Here is a 24,395-nt window from a genome sequence, read left to right as displayed (position 1 = left end):
GATCGCTTTGGAAAGACAAATGATACCTTTTGCTCGGGCACTAGGCTGCTACTCTCCGTAAAAAAGCGATGGTTTTACTTTACTCCATCGCTGAGTAGCTTACTGCACTTGTGTCTGGTGTCGCATCACACAACCACCAAGTACACATTGTCATAAACGGTATTTTGCATACTACGATGTTTAACGTACTGGATGTCTGGGTGCCATATCATTGAAAAACCTTCTCTTCCTTGCGGTCAGCAAGTTGCCGGCATCCAACCTCCTGTGCTTTCACTCTTTTCCACTCAGCTTGATGGGCTGAATAACAACTGGATCACACGACGACAAATACTACTTTTTTTGTTATTTACTAGGTGAAGATTTTGACACGGAAATGAAAATTTTCCATGATTGTAGCTCTAAGAGAATAAAACAGCATTGAAATATTGAATAAACAAATTAGGCATGGTTAATCGCAACAATTTAAAAAAAAATTCATTTTTTGTGCGGACTGTTTTAAGAAAAATTGTGCATTTTTCTTTCATTAAAGAAACCAACGCCAATTATTATAAGCCTTAGCCTGTATCTAATTAAAAAAAGTTATACCGGTAACATTTTTGCTTTGGCCAGCAAAAGTATAAACTAATAAGAAGTTTGTTGATCCCACGCACGTTTATAATTGAAAGTTAAACAAGTAAGCTTACAGCGAAAGAGTGACAAAATACAGAGTGTACTAAATTTTGCATGCTTATTTACTGGACAGTTTCATCGAAATTGGAGAATGCTTGAACTCTGAGGGTTTGATGTGTTCTGGCAACAGAAGCCGGGTCTTAATCCCTAAAATGCTGTTTCTTATAACCGAGTTCTATTTTAACCGTCCATGTGCCTATCAACAACGAGCACGTTCTGTAAGTTTCCTAAAATCTTATTTGGTACAGTATCACCGTGAAACGCATGGTGTGTTGGGTAGCCGTCGTTAACCTTTCACCGTTATAGCACAAAGGGTCAAGGTCTTTCCACGTTTTAGGTCGACGTGCATTGCTCCTTTTTGCAATCATCGTACTCTTCCTTTCCGACAATTAAAGGCGAAATATTTGATAGACTGCCTACTGCCTAGGAAACGTTTCTGAGGCAAAACAAACATATGGCAAGTATATATGTAATGAACGTTTAATAACTGAAATGCGTACAAAAAAATGGAAACAAATGCAGTTAAACGTAATTTTGTGGCATAACTGACTCAAGGACACGGGTTAAAACTAATTAGTTTAAGCTTCATCTTCGTTATCTGAACCTTCGCTTTCCGAGCCAAATTCAGTTAAAATGTGTTGAAGCTCAGATAAATTTATTGGTGATTCACTTTCATCATCTTCTTTCTCCATTGGGTCCAATTTTGCCATATCGGAAGTGCCTAGCTTCTCATTGAGCAGAGGTGTATTTGCTTGAAAAGGTACTGTGCCCTTAATGTCATTTATAAAAGAAAGAAGTTCGATCTCTGCTTGCAACTGATGGGTAACCACATATGGTTCCACAACCTCACAGCCTTCTACAAGATTAGACACTATGTTTATTTGCTTTTGATAGAAGTTCATCACACTTGTCATATCTTCTTTTAAATGACACATTTCTTCTTTGCACCTTTCCCGAATGCAATGTTGTTCCTTGATTTTTTTTTCAATAAAACCAGGTACGTTTTTAACTGGCCCAGACCCGACAACCATTTCAAAAGTTATGCTTTTCATTTCATTTTGTGGAACATTCTGGTATTTATTATACATAGTAATCTGATGACGAATGTTGTTGTTAACCTTCCTGATGCTTCGCACTAGTCGTTGAACAATTGTTTGACCAGCTGAAAAATCATCATGTACAAACTTGAAAATAACAGAACAGTAGCTTTATCGATAATGTAACCCCATGCATAGTGCATGCACAAATTACCTGGGTATTTTTGAATCAAAGTAGATAAAAATTTTCTTTCGATATTTAATTTATAAATGTTCTCCAAAATTTCTGCTCTTTTTTTCTTCACAGCACTTGACAAATATTTAAGCATCATATCATCTTTTACATCCCAACGAATCAATATACCGTTTTCTACTTCAACTTTGGAAAGATGACTGTCAAGTCTACAAAACAACGCATACAATATGTAAAATAGAAGAACATGCAATACATCGATGAAGAAAGCATATATCATGTCCTGGCAAACAATACTCTTGGCAATTGAACTCCCATATACTGCATTTTCACCATCATTGTGTGGGTTTTAACTTTATCACAGTAAATTTGGTGGATACACTGTTGTTACTGTTTTATAAGCTTTTCTAATGGTTTCTGATGTTGCAGCAGTGGGAAGTAACAATATTCGTTTATGTCTGGGGAATTATTGTAGTAACTCAATTTAACATTGATATGTCCTTCAGCTTACTTAGCAATTTGGTCAACTTTTCCAGAAAGTATTTCAGACGTTATTTCCTTGGTCAAATCTTCAACTTCTTCTCTACAAATTAACAAAATTATATAGTTTCCTATACAATTATACAAAATTCTATTCCTAAAGGATTCAGTACTTAAATTTGTATGTTCAACAGTTTCGCAATTTTCACTTTTGCAATACAACCCACAAACAGTAACTAGCATGAATTTTATACACCACAAAATTGTATTGAAAAATGTATCATTCAGAAAACATTTAGTCAACTCACTTCAACCAGTAGTATTCTTGAAGTTTAAGTGAGTATTCTTCTACCCAAGAAAAAGATGCCATTTCTGCAGAAGAATACGGCTCTGGTTGCAGAGCTATTGCTTTTAATTGATGTTGTGTTAATGTTCCTGTAAGGTTTATTGTATAATGTTATACTCTCATTTCTGAAAATAAATAACATGGAATATAATAATTCAAATAGATGATACAAATACAAATATACAAAGACACATAATCATACATACCACCAGGGTAAGAAGCTGCCATAGCTTCTAATTCACTCTTGGCCAATTCCATTTTGCAGCTAGCTCTCTTCAGCTTGTTCATCAATGCATAACCTTTGAAACAGAGCTTAAAGCTTGTCATATTTATTTTAGTTATTTAGTGCATGTTTGAAAGCTGAAGAAAAAGAAAACCTAAATCATGCAAGTTTACTTAATTGCGTGAAGATATCTTAAGTCAATCTGGACCAAATCACAAACAAGGCTTACCCAATTTTTTTTTGATCTTGCGCCCATAAAGAATCAAGCCATCGGTAAGCAAATCAGTACGATGTTCCGGTTTCATCTCTTTTGAGATTTTGTTAAATCCACGAAGGTATGCCCATAATCGCTCCACAGTTTCACCATCCGTAAGTCCAAACCCGTCCAGGAACCTTGGGTTGAATTGTTTCTAAATTTTAAACAGAACAAAAAAACTGAGAGATAATTATCTCATTACACTTGAATACATCATTATATAAAGATTTTGTCATACAGACAACAAGTTTTTCAAAATTAGACCTTAATATTTTCGGTGAATTTCTTGTGCTCAGTGTAATAAAACTAAAAGACTTTGACCTAACAGTTGTACAATATATAGGTATAAAATATCATGTTTACCTGACAAGAGAAAATATGGCCATATGAATGAAAAACAGGTACTGCAAATGTTATTTTATTAAGAATTGCAAAGTTTTTTCGGACCTAAATAATGAAATCATATTGGAATCCAGAAAGAAAATCACAAAATCTTAATTATTATTTAAACATAAATGCAGTATTTTATGTAAGCAAAAATGATTAACTAACTTGCACATACAGCATCGTCTGCAGTATGCACTAACATTAAGAACACTAATGACATGCAATCAATGACCCAGGAGTAGATTGCTTACAAATAAAATATGTTTCGAAAAATGGGTTGTATACCTATAATTTAAACGTATATCAATGTTGCCATACTAACACAATATCATGTGTAAATTCTTAAAGGTATACCTGAAGATGAACTTTCAGTTTGCAAGCTATGTCATAGAAAACTCTTATTTTATTTTCGTTTCTTTACAGAAGTTTTTCAATAGCTAAAACTGCATATGCTAGCCTGCAACAGAATCAGTTTTAAAAACATTGTTTACAAATACTAATACACAAATTCTACATATATACCGTAGTAATACACCTTCCACAAAACAACTAAAGCAAGAATGTACACTTTACCTTTCACCATGTTTTAAGTCAAAAAACATTGTCGGAAACTCATGTTTACAACAAACACCAAATACACCTTTGATAGCCAGTTTACTGCTTTTAGATTTCGATCTAATGATGTTGCCTGCTTGAAAGTCATTGCAATTTTTGGACTAAAAATAATGATTCTAATTAATGCATAAGTATGCAGCATTTATTCTTATAAATATGCATGAAATTCCTTGAAATGTATAATAGGACCATAACAATATGATTGGAAATCAATTGTTGAAGTTATGTACTTGATTTAATATTTTTAATGCATTTTGGTACATACTGTTAAGAAATAACTTACAGCCGAGCCATATTTGTTTTCATCATAGGTGTCTACAAAGCTGTCAACTTCGTTTCGGTTTAAAAAAAAAAGATTGTTTGTGGTGAGGATCACAGCTTCTACTCCCGGACAAAATTCTTCTCACCAAACCAAAATTTGCATCTAAGCAATATGTCCGCATACCTTCAGGATTCTACCAACAAAACGCAGTTAAAGCCAAGCATTTACACTCGATCACAGAGGCCTGGGAACTTTCAATCACACTTCTTAGCTTTACCCCTTCACATGCTGGACACAGGGTACCCGTATCTATATCATCAGAAGAGACCAAACCATGCAGATGTTGCAGCTTATAGACATGGTGTCTATATGCCTCAACCACTTCTTGTAGCAAAACTCTTGACAAAGACTTTACCTAAAACAAAAAAAACAAGAAACATCCACAGGTTGTTTCGGATTTTCTTAGAAATACAAAACACTAAAAAGTGTTAACCCCTGCTGTATATCCAGGTACTCGCAAAAATCTATTTTCAAGAGCATGGCAAAATCCTTCAGTGGAAAGATGTTTTTCGAGACACAAGGCTCGAAAGTATTCCAATAGGTCAATGGATACTGCTAGTTTAGGCTTTTTGGGCGAACAGGTCCACAGATTTAATCTTAACAGAGTTTCAGGCTCACTCTCACAATAGCAAAATTGTACAGAAACCACATTTTCAAAACCTAAAATGCAAACTTTGCCAATGAACAAGAAAACAATGGATGAAAGAATGGCAGAGATGATTTATAATAAATGCAAAGGAATAAAAAAAATTATACCTTTGTAATCAACCACTGTAATGTGTCGAGTGTAACTTGACTGACATTCATGACCATCAAATCTCTTCAAAAGTCGTATCGGAGTGACCATTTTGCAAAACATGTTACCCTGTAAAGTGTAAATAATACCATTAACAATGTGTTACAAGTAATATGTTGACTAAAATTGCAAGAGCATGTTTGGATATTTTAACTAAGTGATATTGGTACATACACAAGAAATACAGGAATAGTTCTGTAAAAAAACTAAGTCTGTTTTAATCAACGATTTTAACATGGGTAGAAGCTTACCGCTTAATTTTGTTTTCCTATGTGGTCAAATACCACAACAACACATTTTTTTGATTTCGTGTAACATGGCTTCTACACTGAAATATTTAGGCTGTCTCAAAAAGCAATCATTTACAACCTTATCTTACTCCAACTGTCTTCTGTGATACATTGTGAGCAGAAGCAGCTAAACTTTAACGAAGAACTGCAAAACGTTTTCCCTAAATATATGCTTAACTTAAAATCTCCTTCACCACTTTAATTCTATAATTTCATCATGCCTGGATGCTTCACTTTGTTGCACAGAATTTTTTGTTCCAGATTTGTCTGAATAACTGCCTATCATTGATATAATTGATGACATTGAGCGATTTGAAACAACTTACAGCTAAAAAAAGAACAAGCACAAACATCATTCTCCAGCTGCCAGTCTTGCTATTACTGATTTGGCAGAGACCTGGAGATGTTTGAGCATTTAAAAAAGTTTTATTAGTAAGTAGTAGTGGTATAATGGAAGGGCTTTGAAAAATGTGTTGGAGGGGAATCTTTTGAAGGCCATGAAATAAAATGTGTCATACATATGGCACCAGTATTGTCTTTTACTTTTTATACTTCAGATACATTTTTGACACATTTTGCATTTCTCAGCTGTGAAAATGTTTTTAACAATATTGTAAACAGAGATCTAAGTTCAACATTATTCGATACATTCCGGTAAAAATGTAGGAATAATTGCAAAGATACTTGGTTTACAGTATTAACCCAAACAGTTTTTACATTCTACTGCACAAAAAGCAACTATGACATTGTTGTCTAGACCAGTTTAAAGAAATGTAAGCTACTGTTTCTTTTCCTCTAATATTCTGCCAGTGACAACTTTTTCTTGTGGTAATTAATTAAAGGTATGATAAATTATTTTATGTAGACGAATGTATTTAACTTATTATATATATACATTTGAAATAATTATTGTTGATTATCAACAGACAAATTAATAAACATTTCTTAAGACTGCCTACAGCACTAAAATGTTTACAAACATTAATGGCCTTTTATATCCAGATAAATGAGTGGTCTTTTTGTGAATAACCTTTACAAAAATAAAGATATTTGTATATAATTATTAATTACCATCCATATGTCTGGCAAATGATACCAAACAAAAGAATGACAGTTATCCCAGCACTGACGACAGTAATATACATTTGGCCCACAATCTCCACAACGAATTATGTTGGCAACTTCTTCAAAGCATACACAGCAAGTACGTCGCTCAGGAGAATAGAGGGTTATGGACAACTTAAACAACTTTTCTTCAACTAATCGCCAATCTGAAGACAGCTTCTCTCTTCTGATTTTGTAATTTAAATTTTCTTCCAACTCTGTGATAACATGAAAATTAAAATGCAGTATTCAATATGACTGTTAAGTGATTATTTTCAGAAAAAATGTAGCATAAAAATGTGAAATATATTGTAAATCTCCTTATATTATTTCTTTCATTCACCTCCACAAGAACTGTTAACATTACTAGTGCTTGGTATTTCAGGATTTGTAGCAGTTAGATCACCTTCCACAGAACCTCTTGTAACTATGTGACTGTTTGCATTGGGTTTCAACGCTGGACCAAATGTTTTGCCAAAGAGGTAAACGGGTCGTTTTCTTTTTTTGGGTTCTTTTACCCAATATCGAAACTTAGCTTTTGTAATTCCCTATGCAATGGAAAAGATATATCAATATATTGATTACTCTAACCACTATTATTGCTGCCCCATGTAGAAAAAATAACAGGACTACCCTGATTTAGATTAACAAATTCTTGGTATTAACGCTTGAAATTGGTATGAAAAGAAACTAATTACTATCTTATTAGCTATCCCATTTAAACAGACGTTAGATAAAAAACGTAAAAAACATAGTAAAATATAGTAAATGTACTTACTCCTTTTATTTTTCCCATTTCTTGACACGTAGGTCAAGTTTCCATTTGCAGTAAACATACAGGCAAATTCTTGTGCTATAGATATTTTTGTCTAACAATTACAACAATAAATTCAATCCTACAAAGAGGGAGGGGTTATGTAAGAGTGTGCAATATTCATTTCAAAGTTAGATCACTACTAACTCAGTTAGATTTTGTAGTGTAATTTAAATCAGCTGGGAAGCCTATATCTGAAAATAAAGCTAAAAAGAATACATTCAAATGTATATATAAAATATACTGCATATGATTGCACAAAAGTTGAGAATACCTGGTCTCAATAGCTGTCTCAGTTAAGAAAAAATTATGATCCTATGTCATGATTCATAATTTACAATACAGTGTTGCAGATTATAATTATTATTTAATGTAACTATATTAGCGAGTTTTTCAAGTACTGTATGTATAAATTACCAAACTTACCGGTGATACGAATAAACAAGGCATTAACATGGAGGTACATACCATAGTGTAGTCTATTGTTTATGATACCTGCATACCATTGCAGCGACTTGCTTGCCCAGACAATTTGATATGATATATGCCACAAACACAAGGTATACATATCTCAGCAATATATTTAATACTTGAAAGTTCTAATCAGTGAGATGTGAGTCATCCACATCTATTTGGGTCTGTTTAGCCAGTGGCAGTAGCCTACAATATATACTCATAAACAAGAAAACGTTTTCGTGCAAATAATTTTTGTTCATAAAAGGATTGCATAGGTTAGTAATAGCCCATTGGTTAAGATCTGCTCATGTAGACCAACAATATATAGTAAAAATTGAGTAAAATTCTATCTGCTTATGAAGTAAGTAACATGGAATTCTAACATTTTAAATTAAATTTAAGCAATTTAAGGTAAGTTAAGTCTTACACCACACTTTCTACTACGGTAACCAGCAAATATTTACAAGGTTCATTTCATTACAATTGGGTACACAGGGCCTGGAGAATGAACTATGCAAGACTCACAGGAGCTCAACCTGCTGACCCATGATGTTTAATCTAGCCCTTGAAATCCTGTGCCGGTAACAAAAGTCTGTGTGATGTGTGGAAGACCTTGATTTTCAAACAGTTAGTACTTATAAATTAGCTCCTGCACAAAATGCCAGCTCAAAGATGTAGCAGTTAAAGCACCTGGCTCAGCTTGCTACCGCTCGTAGTTAGCTATTTCAAATTCACTATACAGTTTCAAATTCGAGAAATACAATATAAAAAATTCAAATAAAAAAGTTGAAACTTAGACAAAAACAAGTTCAGTTACTAAACTCTAGTCACGCTGCGCAAAGATAAAGGTTGTGATTCTGTAACGAAAAAGTTGATTATTCTGTCTAACGCTGTAACCGTTAAGTTGAAAAATTACAATGCATGCAATCAATGTTATATTCACAACTACCCAACTGTGAACCGTAAATACTGAGAAGCAAACCTTCCACGTGACAGACTAGCCAAACTGCCATTTTTCATATTTGTATTTTCTTACTTCGGCTACTGGCACCTAGTGAAATAAGTGTCTATTTCAAGACCCAAGTAGACTAGCAAAATACAAATAGCGTAAGCTGTAACCGACTAGGCATGTACAGTTGTAGTTTTTTTCTGAATTTAGAATCTGACCACACTGAAATCATTGCACCTTTCAACGAGATCTTAGAAGTGCAAGATGGCTGAAACTAGAATGACTAGGTGGAGGATGAGTAGGGGTGGGGTGGGGTACACTTTGCAATTTGGTTGGCAAAATCTAGAAACTGTGGCCTGTGTTTGCAAGAGGTAGTGTCTACATGTGAAATATTCGGGTGCAGCAAGCATAGTCTTTAAAAACCTTGATTGTGTAGTTGCCACGCATTCCACAATGGGTATAACTGGCAGTCGATGAGATAGATGTCACCCAAATTGCAAAGTTAGGCAAGGAAGCACCCAATATTGTTTTTCATAAACGTTAATGTCGCATATTGGGCTTGGCAGCTTTCGGTGAATGTTCATACTTAATGATGGGGAAAAAAGCTCCAAACTCAATTACTCAGCAGTCCGGGATGCTTACCACTACTAGCTGACAATCATCATGATAGATGCAATATTTAATATTCTACTGAAGTGTGTTTCAAAGTTAGTTATAGGGCATATAGGCCTTCTTGCAAACATTTTAGTGTGTCGGTGCAGTACTGGAATACTGGTAGCCTGTACTATAGGCCTAGACTATATACCTATATAATCTGTAGGCATAAGTCATTTCATTACAAAGGACATTATGTAGGCTATAGGCCAATACAGGGTCCTGTATTTCAACTACCGCCAATTGTTTTAGGTCTATGTAGGCCAAGCAACCTAGCTTATATGCGGGATGACACTATTTATTACACTGTAGATGCAATGAAGTCACTGTAAATTCACGTATGCTGTCTGTTTTCTACACAGCTACCAGCAATGTGACGTGCCCAAATGGATTACCTCATTCGAACACGATTAGCCTTACAACAATTATTTTAAGAGATGGAAATATTCTTTTTAGCCCATACGAATGGGTAATCCATGCAATCTTTTTTCCCTTTCCTATGGGCTAATCCTTGACGAATGGGGTGATTTGACACATAATCAAGCACGTTAGAATCTCGTCTGATTTTCCGCACCCTCTTCTAGTTTTGCACTCGCTATTCTCTTTAAACTCTTCGCATGCGTCGTTCCAAGGTTATTTTTGGTCATATGTTTGTCTGTACAGACATAACACCAGAGATGGGAAAACACTTCTAACAAAAGCATATACAGTCGAATCCGGTTAATTGCATTGTAATTTGCCAAGCCTTTTTATGCGATTAAACGAATTATGCGTTTATGCAAAAGTGCAAATTCCACTTATTTTCTTACTTGACGTGCGAAGCTGGTCACGTGTAAAGACGTCAACACGCAAAACACTAACTTTTATTGTGTATTGCGATCATCCATTCATTCAAGCACGCAAAACATGAAAACAAGATTTCTTGCATTTGTGTGTTTAAAGTTTTAAACGAACAAATGTGGCCATGTCTGCCCCTTCAAACTGTAGTCGTTGGCGAATCGTATGAAGTGCATGCAGAACTTCTTTATTTTATGGTGTCGCCGGTTATCGTTGTCGTCTTTTTCAACTTGTTTGTTTCGTAAGACTTCTTCACTTATTACGGCATCATCTTAACGCAACGCTTTCTTTACGCAACGCTTAAATGAAACTAAAACAGTGCGAATGTTAATGTTTGCGTATTGACAGCCACGTGTTAATGCTTAAATTGAGCATTGTTGGTGTGAGTGTTTCGTAACAAAGCGCAGTACAAGTCACAAAGCTTACGGATTGCGTGTGCGCTCCCAGTACGCGTTGTTTTCAATTTTATCTTTTAAAAACTTTTGAATAATCGAATAAATCACCTTCATTTTTATTCATTTAAACGAATTATGCAATAAACCGCTATGCGATAAACCGAAGTATTATCTTTACAAATGATAAACTATGGTTTGGGATTTGCGCCCTTTATGCGATAAAACGAATTATGCGATTATCCAGAATGCAATTAACCGGATTTGACTGTATAACCTTTTGAACGTAAAATCGCTATTATTTGTTAGAAAAATCCAGGACGAAAAAATCCGCCCTGTCCGCCCAAGTTCGGCGCCCGTATTTAATGTATTTAACATATTAAATTACGTATTAAATGCGCAATGCCCGTATTTAACATATTAAACCGAAGTTGTATCTGACTTCATCATAATCTGACCTATGCAGGGGGTAGGCCAATACACTGCAAAATGATGCTTATTTTACAAAAAAATGCTTTTAAGTGCAATTTGCAGTAAGTTGAATGAACATCTAGCTTATTTCATACGATTTTCCATCCCACGGAAATGGGAAACATACGCTTGAAACATAGTCTAAGCTTAAAAAGACAATGACCTTCAACAAACCGCCTAGCTATCCTAGTTGACCTGCTGCACTCGATCTGCCCTCAACAATCAACACAACGCATGCTAAGGAGTCAAGAGACCAAACTAGATCGCCCCCGAGACAATCAGCAGAAAACACAATCCGCCCGTGGAATACGGCACATTTTAAAATTTGCTACTTCTCTTTTCTCTGCGTTTTGAGGCGAGCTTGCTTCGTGTGGAATGAACGGATATTTTGCCGGATTCCAGTTGGCTGGAATGCATGACGTCAAGAAACAATGTTAATTGTGAAATCGTCCTTGTTTGATTGCGAAAAAATGTCTTTCACGGAAACACTGGAACCAGATGAAATGCTGAAACTCTAGAATGATGACGTCAATATTGTCATGCTATCATAGTGTGTCAAGCATGACGAATACAGGAATGAAGAAATGAAAATCAAGAGTGAAACATAAAATTAAATTTCCATAATGTAAATTTCTTATCAAATGTCATGACTTATCGCTTCTTTAAGCTGTCGGCAAACAATTTCTTGTCGGACGTTTTCTAACGACTGCGCTTCGTGTCACTTAATTGTATTGTGATAAATATATCAATTAATGTAATATAAAATTGTGTACGACATGGAATTCTCGTCTATCGAATCAGCGAAGCATAACACTGCGTGACGTAATCAATTGCTTCTCTCTTACTGTGCGTGCATTACGAGTCATCACTTAACAGTCTTACGTTTAACGCCGCAACATGTCTTTGTGCTGTTGCTGTAACAATGTTCTATTTTGATTTGTTCGTTCAGTGAAGCTTCAATATAAACAGAATATACAGTTGTCATTCCCGTGTCATTATTGCTGAAGTCTATCAAAGTTCACTGTTAAGATATACACAAGTAAACAGACTTTGTAGTGTAGTGGGCAAACCTTACAGGCTAAGGTACCATTATACCACTTTTCATTACAGTATCTTTATTTCTTTGTGACGTGTTATAGCTTATAAGCCCTATATAGTATAATGTAGTATCAGTGAATCTAATGTCATTGGTCATGGGGGTATAGTATAGTGGTGAAGTGGCCCATACATATTCGACATAAACTCGCCGATGATTCGTTATCGATTAACAAACACTTTTTTTATTTATTTTTATTTTTGATATCGTATTGCCCTAATATGGAACTATCCACTAAGAAATAGATTATGCATTACATTTGCGGCTTTTTTCGGTTCGTTGATTGTGCATATTGCACGTTGTTCGAGCATATATTCGTTCTGCTAGTACAGTTAACAGTATAGCAACTAGTTCACATAGTAATATTTAGCGTAATAGTATAGTTACTATAGTAACAGAATAATAATTAGTCTATCTTGTATTGGGGACGACGGAAAATGACGGCAGGAGAAATGGCGGTGCTGGCAAATTACGGAAATCAGTGTTTCCTTCCCAAACTGTAAAATATATGGATTTAAAAGCCAAACCTTCTACATTTTATAGGTCTAGTATACGTATGTGCACAACCAGAGGGTACCTTTGTACACTAGACCCTAGCTACTCAAATCATGACGTCAGCAAAATAACGTTTCTTGGCTCAGTACTGACTACTGACCACGACCAAGCTTAAAGATGGGCTTGCTTATACACATTTGAATTATGTATGAGCCATATTGGTCAAAGTTAGACCATATTGTACTATTTTAAAAACTCTATTTTCGGTGCTGTAGGATTGCGATTTAAAGGTACCTGTATATATATCATACATCATGGATTTGTTTAGTGCTGTTGTTGCTTTTTCATGGCTGGTATATTTCTGGGAAACCTACTTGTCCAAACGACAGGTTAGTCAGTAATATTTGTTTCTTACCGTGTATTAGTTAAATGTTTCTTGTTGAATTTAAAAAAGAAGCATGGGAATTGGTGAAAACAATCATTTAATAATGTGGAAAGTTAATAAACTTTTAAGTATAAAACTGGTTAGGCACAAAATGGCTGAAGTATGTATCGCCTTATGTTTGGAGTTTTTTGACTGGATTAACGAAGAATAACGATCATGGTATTCTCATAATTGTTGTACCAGCGCTGAAAATAAAATTTGCCCAAAACTAGTGATATATTTCGTATATAACGTCTTGGAGCGATTTGTAACTTCACATTTATGTCAGGATAACATCTACCATCAAGTCAAAGAAGTTCCAACAGAATTGAAATCCGTCATTGATGAGAAGACCTTTACCAAATCACGCACTTATGCTATTGATAAGAGTAGATATGGATTCTGGCATGGTTTATACTCACAGATAGAAACAACAGTAAGTGAATATAATGGTAAAATTAAATTTAAATACAAAAAATTTTTTTTTTCTGATATTCTTTAACACTTGTTTATGTGTAGCTATAACTTTCATTACCAATAATTTATACATGATGGTTATGTTTTAGTATCAATTTCACAAAATCCTTTGTCTCATTGAATGCAGCTATTTCTCTGCCTCAATGGCTTGCCTCTGTTGTGGATGCTGTCGGGTTTACTCACTGCCAAGTTCGGCTTGAATGAAGAGTATGAGGTATTTTCTCCTTACCGCTTGTCTATGTTTCATGTTTTTCAATTTGCGCTACGTCTTTAATTCTCGTAAGATGGATCTGGAATTAGAATTAAAGTTTGTTGTTGCAGAAAACTCAGTCAATTGTCTTCACTTTTCTCGGATCCATAATAACCCTTGTTCTTGGTCTCCCTTGGTCCATTTACTACACATTTGTTATCGAAGAACGTCATGGCTTCAACAAAATGGTCCGTGTTAGTTTCATAAAAACTCCTGATATAATTATACAATAAGCTATAGTAACTAAGATATAATGTTCAATAGATTACTCTTCGGCGTTCAACTTTATACTTGTAATATTCATCTTTACGAAACCTTATGTACTATTCACATTTTATATCATATTTCAGACACTTGGATTCTTCTTCAAAGACACTCTGAAGAAGACATTGGTATCGCAAGCAATAATGATGCCGCTGACTGCTCTCATTATTTTCGTCATTGAAATTGGCGGCGATTACTTTTTTATATATGCTTGGCTGATGGTGTTCATGATATCAATGGTAAGTGGTCATATTTGGAATAATCTTCTTGATGTGTTTTTGAATAGTTTAATATGTTATTGCTACAAAACATGTTATCTCAATTAGTTCTCATTTGTATGACGACTGTCGTAATGATAATGCTGAGTCATGGTTGGAGCTTGAAAGCATTTTTATCGTCATAAACATCAAATGATAAATCCATTAGATTTTCAACTTAGGTGCAAGCCACATATTTTTAAATTCGACCACATGATGACGAGTAAAATGCAGTCCATTCTGCAATCATGACTCGGCATTATTGCTCCATTTTAAAGATGGCGACAATTTTCGGAATATTTCAAAATTTAAACGAGCAGAATATTGCTTAGTTTCAAACATTGGTCAACTAAGTGGCATACTTAAGTATAATTTCCTATGTTGCTATCTTGTTAGTAACTCAGCTTAATTACAATGAGAAATACAGTCGAATCCGCTTAATTCGGACACCGGAAAACCCGGACAACCGCTTTATTCGGCCAAAATGCTTGGGAACGGAACAAAAGTAAAAAATGAACGCAAAAAACTCCCGTTAATTCGGACAGTTTTCCGCTTAATTCGGACACAGGTTCGCAATTCCTATCGTTATATCGTTAGGTTATGACTAGGGCCCGCTAAAGTCAATAAAGTCAAAAATTTTTAAGGACCTCGTCTGACCACGAATCAAAGAATAAAGTTGTTTTCAGCACCTAGGGGATTGTTTCTAAGAAGTTTATAGGTCAAAATAAAGTCAAAATTTACAATAAAGTCAAAATTTTCAATAAAGTCAAAATTTGTCAAAATATGGCTTTTTACAAAGTTTTTGTGTTTCTTGAGAGTAATTCTTGTAAAAATCCTCGTGGAAGCATTGTAAATCAGGAACTGCGACACAATTAAACCATATTAACCCATAAAAGCAGGAAATAAGTCACAATGCCCACTTGGATCAGCAGTAACTTTTATCGCAAATTGTCCATTGTTTATTCATTGTTACGTATTTAAATAATTCTTATATAACACTTCCTCTTCATAAACGTGGTATTTTCGAAGATCAACAGTTTGGATTTTAGGAATAGCCTACTGACATTCTGTAATACTGTACAAAAATGCCTAAGCAAGCTAAATCGTCTTCAGCAAAAGTTAGACAGATTTGTCGAGATTTTTCTGATGAATTTAATGCAACTCCCGGGGGTGATTTAAGGTGCAATTTTTGCGAGATTATAGTGAAGTGCGATAAAAAGTATTTTGTTGAAAGCCACAGGAAAAGTAAACGCCATCAAGCTGGATTGGAGCAACAACAAGCATTCCCTGTTTAATTTGCTGTTTATTAGAATATACCATGCGGAGAAAATCGAGGCAAAGTGCCCTTTTCACAAGGACAAAATAACACAAGCTACCTAAATCTATCGCCAAAAAACACGACACACTTTTTATAATCCATAAAACACCTTGACTTTTCGACAAAATATTACGTTTGGGTCTGAAATCGACAAAATATTATGTTTGGGTAACTGGAGGAAGAACTGTGGCCTCTACAAATAAGCAATTTCGTTAGGTCAAAATAAAGTCAAAATTTGATAAAAATAAAGTCAAAAAAATTTTTTTTTAGGTCAAAATAAAAATGGCCCTAGTTATGACATAATAAACAGTACTTTGTTTGTTTTAACACAAGATGCAATTAGATTATGGGTGATTATGGTGAAACAATGACGATTCATGCAGTAACAATTGACAATGAACTCATATAAGGCTGTGTCAGCTTCATAGTCGCTTTTACTTCAGTATAATTGCGTCCATCTTGTAGAACAGAATGGTGCAGAAAAAGTGAAATTGTTCACTAAAGTAAACGAAGAAAAAAATGAAGACGCTTCCTTGAGAGTTCGGCAGTTAGCTGCGTTGGTGGGGATATCGAAATACAGTATACAGATAAACAGTATTTGTTGAATCGTTTGGTATCGAAATACTGTACAATACAACTAACCTGAAGGTATAACTCTTGTGCGTTTTATGCGATCAGTGCCAATTACTGCAGTATAGCGCAGCTGCAATTCATTTATTAAGCAACAGTACAGTATTTTAAATGCGTTGTCTGCCTTTACGCATGACCATGAAACGAACAATTGATTTTCCGTTTAATTCGGACAAAGCCATTTCTCCGCTTAATTCAGCCAAAAGTGAGCGGAACCAAAGTGTCCGAATTAAGCGGAGTCGACTGTATAAACACATTTAAATTTGCACAAGTACTTATCGTATATACTTAAGTATAGGTCGACCCCTACTCTTTCGATGAAAATCGAACGTATTTTTATTCTTTCGTGTATAAGTTGACTAGCTTATTCCCAGCAGTACCATTCGGTGGTTTACCTAAGTATTGGCATCAACATACCATAAGATAATCTCAAGGAAACATGAAAGTTCACCACTAAGTGATGATAACTAAAATTTTTGTATCATAAACATTTAACTGACTGTACCTCAGTAACTTATCATCCCCTGTTCTTGATCTTCATTTCAAACCTGTCTTCATGGTGGACTTTCTTGCCTAGCTTGCCAGTACTTGAAATTGCACCACTGTAAACTTCAGTAGCACTTTAAGACAAGTCTACAAAGAAGTCATGTGACACAAGTCATTATCATCTTGTGTGTGCAAGCGTCACGTGATATTTGTCTCCTGCAAGTTGTCGTGAAGTTATTCGTACGAAATGGCCAGTAAGGGTAATAAATTCATTCCAAATTTTAGAAAATTAGTGAAAATCAGTTGCGAAAATCTTGACCTATACTCGAGTATATACGGTGAACTGATTCACATTCTCCCGAGTCTAAAATCTTTTTTGTTTTTTAACACTTCTAGCCCTTTTACTTGACCACTGTAGAACAGAATTAGAAATAAGTTTGTCATATTTTAAGATATTGCTCCACATATATCCTGAATACATCGCCCCTCTCTTCGATAAATACAACCCGCTCCCTGAGGGCCAGTTGAAGCAGAAGATCGAAGAACTCGCAGCTTCTCTTCAGTTTCCATTGAAGAAGTTGTACGTCGTGGAAGGTGGGTTGTTGAAAGTTTGTAAAATAAAATACTTTTTTGCTAATATGCGCAATTGAGAAGTATCAGTACATTACACCAGTGTGGTTGTTGCAATCTATGCTGGACATAAGATTGTTAGGTATCTTACTGTAATGTTGTATTTTGCTGTTGAAGGCTCTAAGAGGTCTGCCCACAGCAATGCTTACATGTACGGCTTCCACAAGAACAAGAGAATTGTCTTGTTTGATACTTTATTGGAAGATTACTCCCCAGTCACGAGGGATGACAAAGAAACCAAAGTAGGAATTTTTGCTGCTGTAAATCACTTTTTACTTCAATATTTTGGAAGTAATTGTTTATTTTTGTACTTAAAAGACACCTATAATGCATATTGGCATGTTTTTACTGGACTAGTTTTTACAGTCAAGTTGTTTTTGGTCGAACAACTCATGATTAAGTTAATTGTCACGAGAACGGTTTGTGAAAACGCAATTGATGTAATTTAAGGATTCCAAAGAGAAAGAGGAAGATGCAACCAAGGACACTGTGGATCTTGCCAAAGACACTTCTCAAGGTAAATCTGTGCAAAGTTGCGGATAAAATTTATGAAAAAACAAAATTTGAGTTTCATGTGAAATGAAATATGAGTTTGATGAGAAATTTTAACATTGAGTTTATGAGCGCAAGAATGAAATGAATTTTTATGAAATTTAGGCTATTTATAGATGAAACAAAAATGCGTCATTAACATGATGACGGAATGTTATCGAACAAAGCTAAGTACAAAGTTTTCTGTGTTCAGCTTGTCTTCTAAGTTAACATATTCCTGTCGTTACACAATTGTAGATAATGCTCCAACTCAAGAGAAAGAAGAACCAAAGAAAATTGGCTGCAACACGGAAGAGGTTGTGGCAGTTCTTGCTCATGAACTAGGCCACTGGAAGTATTCCCATATGCTGAAAAACCTGGCTATTATGCAGGTACAGATTTACATGCCAGGGTTAGCTCATATTTCTGTCTTGTTACCAGCTTTCTAATGAAAGCTTTCACGGAAATAGTTACAAATAAAGTTTAAATATCTTTGATTGACAAGAATCTGCTCGATCTGAAAATATTTATATTTTATTTAGGCCAGCATTTTATTTTCATTTTTCGTATTTGGGAAATTGATGAATGTTCATGAAATCTTTGCTGCGTTTGGATTCGTCGATCAACAGCCGATACTAATTCGTCTTTACATCGTCTTTAGCTTAGTCTTTTCCCCAGTTAATGAGGTTTGTCAGTTAATTCAAAACTAAATTATTGTGCATTTCGGAAACACTTTGCCGTCTTTAGCGGAGGAAAGTTTTTGATTCTTGTTACGAGTTATTTTTCTGTTGATATTCAAGCGTTTGCACTTTAAAATACTTCTCTGTGACTTCTTATAAACGTATTTTGCAGATTGAGTCATTTTTGATGAATGTCTTAAGCAGAAGATTTGAATTCCAGGCAGATGATTTTGCGGTTAACCTTGGTAAAAAGGAACTTCTAAAATCTGCCTTACTTAAGCTTTATAAGGTATGTGGGGAAGAACATGGATTTATGATGCAATCATTATGTGATTTTTACTTAATAAATAAGAATTAACGTTACCAAGGATGCTCAAGGTTTAAGCCCTTGCTGCCCGAAATATTTTAAATCTACATTTCATTGGTTAGAAGACAGTTTCAAGATATTTAAGTGGTTTTTTTTTTCGACTTTCTTTACGATTTCTATTCCTTAAGGACAACTTAAGCTTCCCGGTTGCTGATTGGCTCTTTTCCGCCTGTCACTACTCTCATCCACCGTTGCTAGAACGGATGAGGGGAATGGACGAAGCTGATAAGAAGTCAAACTGATCGCCATTCCGTGTGACGTAATTCGTTTGCAGGAGGATCGAGTGTGACATCATCGAACGAAAGTCGAAAAACCCGATTAACAAAATATCTTTGTTATGAAATATTAAAGCAAAACTGTGTCAAAGAAGTGCAAATACGTGCAACTGTGCTGCTTTCTCCTATGCAGTGATCTCGTCTTGTGCTCGCGTTAATACAAGTCAAAGGGACCAGGATGTTACTTTATATTCACGACATTGGCGAGGTTACGAAGCTCCACGTGACCTGCTTGCTTCGAATTCAGTTATTCAGCGGCTTTCTTTCAAAGGTTTTCTCCTCCCCGAGTTTGTATAATGAATGTATAACGAATGTAGGTCCTCCCCGATCTTTAAATGTATAGACTTAATCATATCAAAACAAAATCAAAAAGATTGATTTAGGCAATTAACCAATCACCGCTTGGGGACATTCCCCTTTTTTATTTCAATTAATTTCCAGGATATATGCTCGGAACATAAATTGATAATTTTGATCAAGAACCTCACTAAGTACAAGTACTCAGGTTCCCATTGACGTCAATTTTACTTAAACTTGCTGACGTTTGTCCTTGATCATGGCTTTAACATGAACCTGTCGGCAAAGGTACTGGCGGGCCAAGTACAAGCAAACCAGAACGATGCATATTAGAACAATGGTGGTCAGAAAACTTGGTAAAGTGCTGTTTGGCTCGGGAAAATCTATTTTCACTTCGGTTGGTGATGTGTTTCCAGCTGTCTTGCCCTGTTGCTGGAGGTGGCCAAGGTTGCCAAAGTCTGAAAGAAACAGCTCTTGTTTGAGTTCTCTATTTTTAACTCTGTTACATTTAGTCACTCAATTGTAGCTTTCGGTTCTCAGTAATGAATAGTGACGCACAGCACAATATGACACATAGGGACTTACATTTGCAGGATTTTCCGTTTTCCTCCAGTACACTCCCGGTCGGGCAAGTGCAGAAAACATGGCCACGGACGTCTCTCATGCACTCGTGTGAACATCCGTGCTGTAAAAATGTGCGGCTTAGTTTGGATGACTTTGGTCGGAGCCGTACAATTCATAGCCTAATAATTTGGAATTGTCTCCGATGCAATCACCTTGTTTTTACATTTCAACTCTGTTACGCTGCTGGGATGCGAGATTCTGAATGTTTCTCTGTTGCTTTCTGCTTCAATAGCAATGGGACCGCCGTGAACCATCTTCCTGTTCAAATGATCGTTGCCTTCATCCTGGAATGATCTCTTTTTTCGCCCAGAACATTCCTAGAATGAAGCAAACAAATCGATGTACCTCCATGGTCGGTCGAATAAAGGGTTTTAGGCCTATTGGTTCGGCCTATCCACCCAACAAAACCCTTTATTTAATCATTGGAGATACGTTAGCCTAATTGTTGTAGGCTGTGTAATCAGTTACACCAAAATATTGGCTTTTAGTTCGATGTCAAGTATAGGATTGTAGAGATCCATGCCTCTGCTAGCAATTGTTTTACAGCTCACCTTAGGCTCGCTGCAAGTCGAGTTGGCCGCCGGGTCGCAGATGTCCACTTCGCAGTGGAAGTAATAGAAATGTTGCCCAGGCTGTAGCCCGGCCATGAAGATCTTTTGCGCCGGGACGCTGAACTTTGCCGTAGGGCCGGCCCTATCTTCTATAATAGTGGCAGGGTTCGGGCTGAGCGGGCATCCCTCCTCTATTATCTCGGTCCGCATTACGTCATTCGGGTCAGCAGAGAGCGTGGAAGAGCAATTGAGGAGCTTGGTGGAAAATTATGTTAAGGTGAATGGGTAGCTTAATGGTTATAGGCCTATAGCCTATGTAATAATGGTTATAATATATATGTAATAATGGGTAGCTGTGCCAGGTTTAAAAATGAGCAAAATATCGTACTGAGGCTACCAATCCGATAAAAAGCACAAGTGGTGTTAATTTGCTTCTGTGTCAATACTTTATCTGTTTATCGAGAAATAAAGTCGAAGTCACTTTTGCGCAAACACTTCATGAACCTACTTGGAGCACGAAAGTGCTGGGTTGGTCGATTTCAACTAAAATGTAAATGTCATCACTGATGCTGACGCTTGTTAGATTTTTGGCAAAGGAAAGATTTGCGGATACTTTCATCCGAGCATTGATTTGGATGTCTCTTGCCAAAGAGGCACCGAACTCTCTAGATCATACAACGGTTACAGCGTTTTAGACTTAGAGCATCAACCTTCAGTGCCTACAATACAATAACACCTACACTAACTGAAAAGTAAAGTGGACAAACTTACAGTTTCAAAGGATCAATGACTGCAGTTAAATTGCTCTGAGCTAGGTAGGTGCAGTTAAACGTGTAAATGTTCATCGGTTCGCGGTCGATCAAGAGCCCAAACGGCGGAATGGAGCTGGCGAGGTAAGGCGGAGTTGCACCCACTGGGATCGAGGAGCCGAAGAACGGTGTCGAAGAAAATAGAGGTGTGCTGGATGGGAACACTCCGGGAGCTGTTTCTTGACCCACGAAGACGAAATAGCTGTACGTTATCGTGCCGTCGCTATTCTGTGGAGACGAAGATGTTTTTTGTCTCACGCGCACCAGAAATCAAGGGCGACAGCATTTCAGCAAAAAAAAAAAACACGAGAAAAAAATAAAGAATACTAGAGCGAAGCCGTCACAGATGAAAGGCCGTGTACAGTTAAGTAGAAGCTCGAGAAACTTGTCTTACTTGAGTCGTTTCACCAATACATGCATCTTGTACGGTATTGAATACAAACGCTTGGCTGGAAGGATCTTCAAATGCAGAGCATTGACTATCAGCTGACAGAGATTGGCCGACGGCATCCGCCAGGAATAAAGCATCAATCTCAGAAGGAATCAAACTCCTCGCATATGACTTTGATACCCTGTACAGGTTGCAAAACTGACCTTATGAGGTTTAAAATGTCTTATAAAACTCACTTTCTTACCGGATCGTTGTCACCGTTTGATTGCATTGGATGTCTTGGTGCGCTAAAAATCAAAAAACTCTATTAATGAGTTGTGATTTTTATTTGAAAAATTAAATATTAAATTTATTTATTATACATATACATTTATTGTACATATATTATTAAGTTTTAAACGTATTAACTAAGCACGGAAAGAGCCTTGCAATTGTGGAAAATAAGCTTTGCAGCCGTTTCACCGCAACTTCTGTGAACTGTAAACACAGGTTTCTTAAGGCTTAAGCTTAGGCGACCGCTAAAAAAAGTTAACAGTTGACTTTTAAAAACTAAGTGCTAAATTTCTGCATTGGTTACAGAAACAGCATGTTAGCTTAGAACGTATTAATTCTGGTAGACTGTTGGAGAAATTCCTGTCCCGAAAACCATCTCAAAAAACTGCACATAGGCTTCAGGATATCAGATCTTACATGGACAATCCCCAAGTAGGTTGACGACTTCAAGAGATGAGTCGAACTCATTGGAAATTGGTTCAGAATTCTCGTCCAGTTGACATTGGAAGTTAAAGAGATAAAAACTTTGGTCGGACACGTTCCTCTTCTCTCCGCTAGGTGACGTAACCGAGTAGGGACGCTTATACGTGCAGGAGAAGAAGTCGAAACCAACTTCCGTGGAGAGTAGAGTGAGTGAGCTCGACTTCCTCAATGAGTAAAAATTAAAAATCATCGAAACGCATGGACAATAAACATATATATACACAAACACTATATACATTGCAACAACCATAAATAACATCGTACGCCTCTATCAGAAATGTTCAATATGAATGTGTCGACATTTGAACGTTTGAAGGCTGTTTGTTTACTAATTACATCGCTTCGCGTAGCTCTGTTTTGTTGCTGTGCAACCAGTGTCATCCACAAACTTTGGTAGGGTCAAGTCTTATTGGAAACGTCTTTCTACCTTGCACAGCACATGCGGTTCTTAGAGGTAAAGCTGTGACGTCACTCACACTTTCCGGGAAAAAGGATCCAAGATCGTTGCCCACCGGAAATGACATCAAAAGAGTTGCTCCATTTCCGGGATTGAGAACGCAGTAGTGGGCTTCGCTGGAACCCTGAGTAGATATTAATTATTTTTTCCTTTTAATCGCTACGGATTTCTACAAATGATAGTATGAAGAAATAACAGCAAGATGTCTAAGTAGCTCAAAAATAGTAATAGCTGCATTTCCATACGTAATAGCAAGATGTTTTAATAAGAAACGCACGTTGAGTAGGCCACCGTCAGATAGCGCTATAGCTCCGTATTGCGGCTGATCGGTGCTCACGAAGAGCATTTTAAGGGTCATGCAGAGCTCGTTGTTGCCACAAGGATAATATTCCAGCTCCTGCTTGTAATTGTCTTGGCGTGGATAGTAAAAGCAAGCCTGGAGGGGAACGATGAAAAGCTGTCAGTGGAAATCTTAAGTATTTGGAAGCACATTGTTTGTATTCGGTTCAAATCTCCATCAATTTATGCGTTTTAGCTCAAACCTTTTTTCGCGATAAAATGCAAATCCACAAACAAACTCTGAATTGTACCGACCTTCACAAACGAAGCGCTAATGATGATGAGGACCATTTTGCAAATCATTCTTATATTGTTACAGCGTTTCCACTTCAAAACTGTAGACTACTGACTAACTTCGAAACATTTATGTTGTTCAATTTAATATGATTGTATTTGGAGAACATAAGTTGGCGATTGCAACGCACTAATGCCATTTACCGTAAATTCGTCTCAGAATGAGCCTATATTTAAAATTTATTTTTTGTTGTCAATTTGGTTATTATTGACCGGCTGTTTTTGTATGCTTCTGCAGACTGCTTTGTGTTGTTGATGACAACTGAAAATGTTTACTACCACAAGCTCTTATTTTTAGTCTAATTATACTTTCAAAAACTAATTCTTTTAAACGCGAAGTCATTCGGTTTCTGAATCCTACTGTAAATCTGCTACTCATGCTGTTATATTTGCCTGTACTTCAATT

At 36.2% G+C, this 24,395-nt stretch overlaps 4 protein-coding genes across 5 annotated transcripts; 1 reads left to right on the top strand and 3 right to left on the bottom strand.

The window, feature by feature from the left end:
• Positions 1-1,133: 1,133 nt before the first annotated feature.
• Positions 1,134-4,450, bottom strand: LOC143468520 (uncharacterized). Of its 2 annotated transcripts, XM_076965795.1 has the most exons (9): positions 4,165-4,450; positions 3,946-4,048; positions 3,568-3,651; positions 3,178-3,358; positions 2,932-3,024; positions 2,688-2,814; positions 2,411-2,482; positions 1,921-2,108; positions 1,134-1,831 (listed from the first exon to the last, which is right to left on the bottom strand). In XM_076965795.1, the coding sequence occupies exons 4-9, from the start codon at positions 3,251-3,253 to the stop codon at positions 1,248-1,250; spliced, it is 1,140 nt and encodes a 379-aa protein (XP_076821910.1). In that variant the 5' UTR covers positions 3,254-3,358; positions 3,568-3,651; positions 3,946-4,048; positions 4,165-4,450; the 3' UTR covers positions 1,134-1,247. The 2 variants fall into 2 exon arrangements, with proteins under 2 accessions (XP_076821910.1, XP_076821911.1); XM_076965796.1 differs by having other exon boundaries at positions 3,946-4,450.
• An 85-nt stretch (positions 4,451-4,535) lies between these two features.
• LOC143468525 (uncharacterized) lies at positions 4,536-9,320 on the bottom strand. Its single transcript, XM_076965804.1, has 6 exons — positions 7,497-9,320; positions 7,062-7,266; positions 6,686-6,936; positions 5,285-5,393; positions 4,962-5,188; positions 4,536-4,883 (listed from the first exon to the last, which is right to left on the bottom strand). Exons 1-6 carry the CDS (start codon positions 7,512-7,514, stop codon positions 4,662-4,664), a joined length of 1,032 nt encoding a protein of 343 aa, XP_076821919.1. The 5' UTR covers positions 7,515-9,320; the 3' UTR covers positions 4,536-4,661.
• A 3,760-nt stretch (positions 9,321-13,080) lies between these two features.
• On the top strand, positions 13,081-19,650 carry LOC143468512 (CAAX prenyl protease 1 homolog). The gene is made up of 12 exons (XM_076965783.1): positions 13,081-13,271; positions 13,596-13,742; positions 13,911-13,997; positions 14,105-14,221; positions 14,384-14,536; positions 17,441-17,582; positions 17,736-17,860; positions 18,069-18,135; positions 18,408-18,541; positions 18,692-18,835; positions 19,002-19,118; positions 19,325-19,650. Exons 1-12 carry the CDS (start codon positions 13,197-13,199, stop codon positions 19,436-19,438), a joined length of 1,422 nt encoding a protein of 473 aa, XP_076821898.1. The 5' UTR covers positions 13,081-13,196; the 3' UTR covers positions 19,439-19,650.
• A 216-nt stretch (positions 19,651-19,866) lies between these two features.
• On the bottom strand, positions 19,867-24,275 carry LOC143468500 (uncharacterized). Its single transcript, XM_076965764.1, has 12 exons — positions 23,951-24,275; positions 23,634-23,792; positions 23,376-23,480; positions 22,834-23,059; positions 22,388-22,430; positions 22,147-22,324; positions 21,715-21,980; positions 21,452-21,608; positions 20,944-21,198; positions 20,545-20,709; positions 20,354-20,453; positions 19,867-20,226 (listed from the first exon to the last, which is right to left on the bottom strand). The coding sequence occupies exons 1-12, from the start codon at positions 23,996-23,998 to the stop codon at positions 20,000-20,002; spliced, it is 1,929 nt and encodes a 642-aa protein (XP_076821879.1). The 5' UTR covers positions 23,999-24,275; the 3' UTR covers positions 19,867-19,999.
• Positions 24,276-24,395: the final 120 nt, after the last annotated feature.

The sequence above is a fragment of the Clavelina lepadiformis genome, chromosome 8, assembly GCF_947623445.1.
Source record: "Clavelina lepadiformis chromosome 8, kaClaLepa1.1, whole genome shotgun sequence".
NCBI lineage: Eukaryota > Metazoa > Chordata > Ascidiacea > Aplousobranchia > Clavelinidae > Clavelina > Clavelina lepadiformis.
This window is presented reverse-complemented; position numbering and strand designations above follow the sequence as displayed.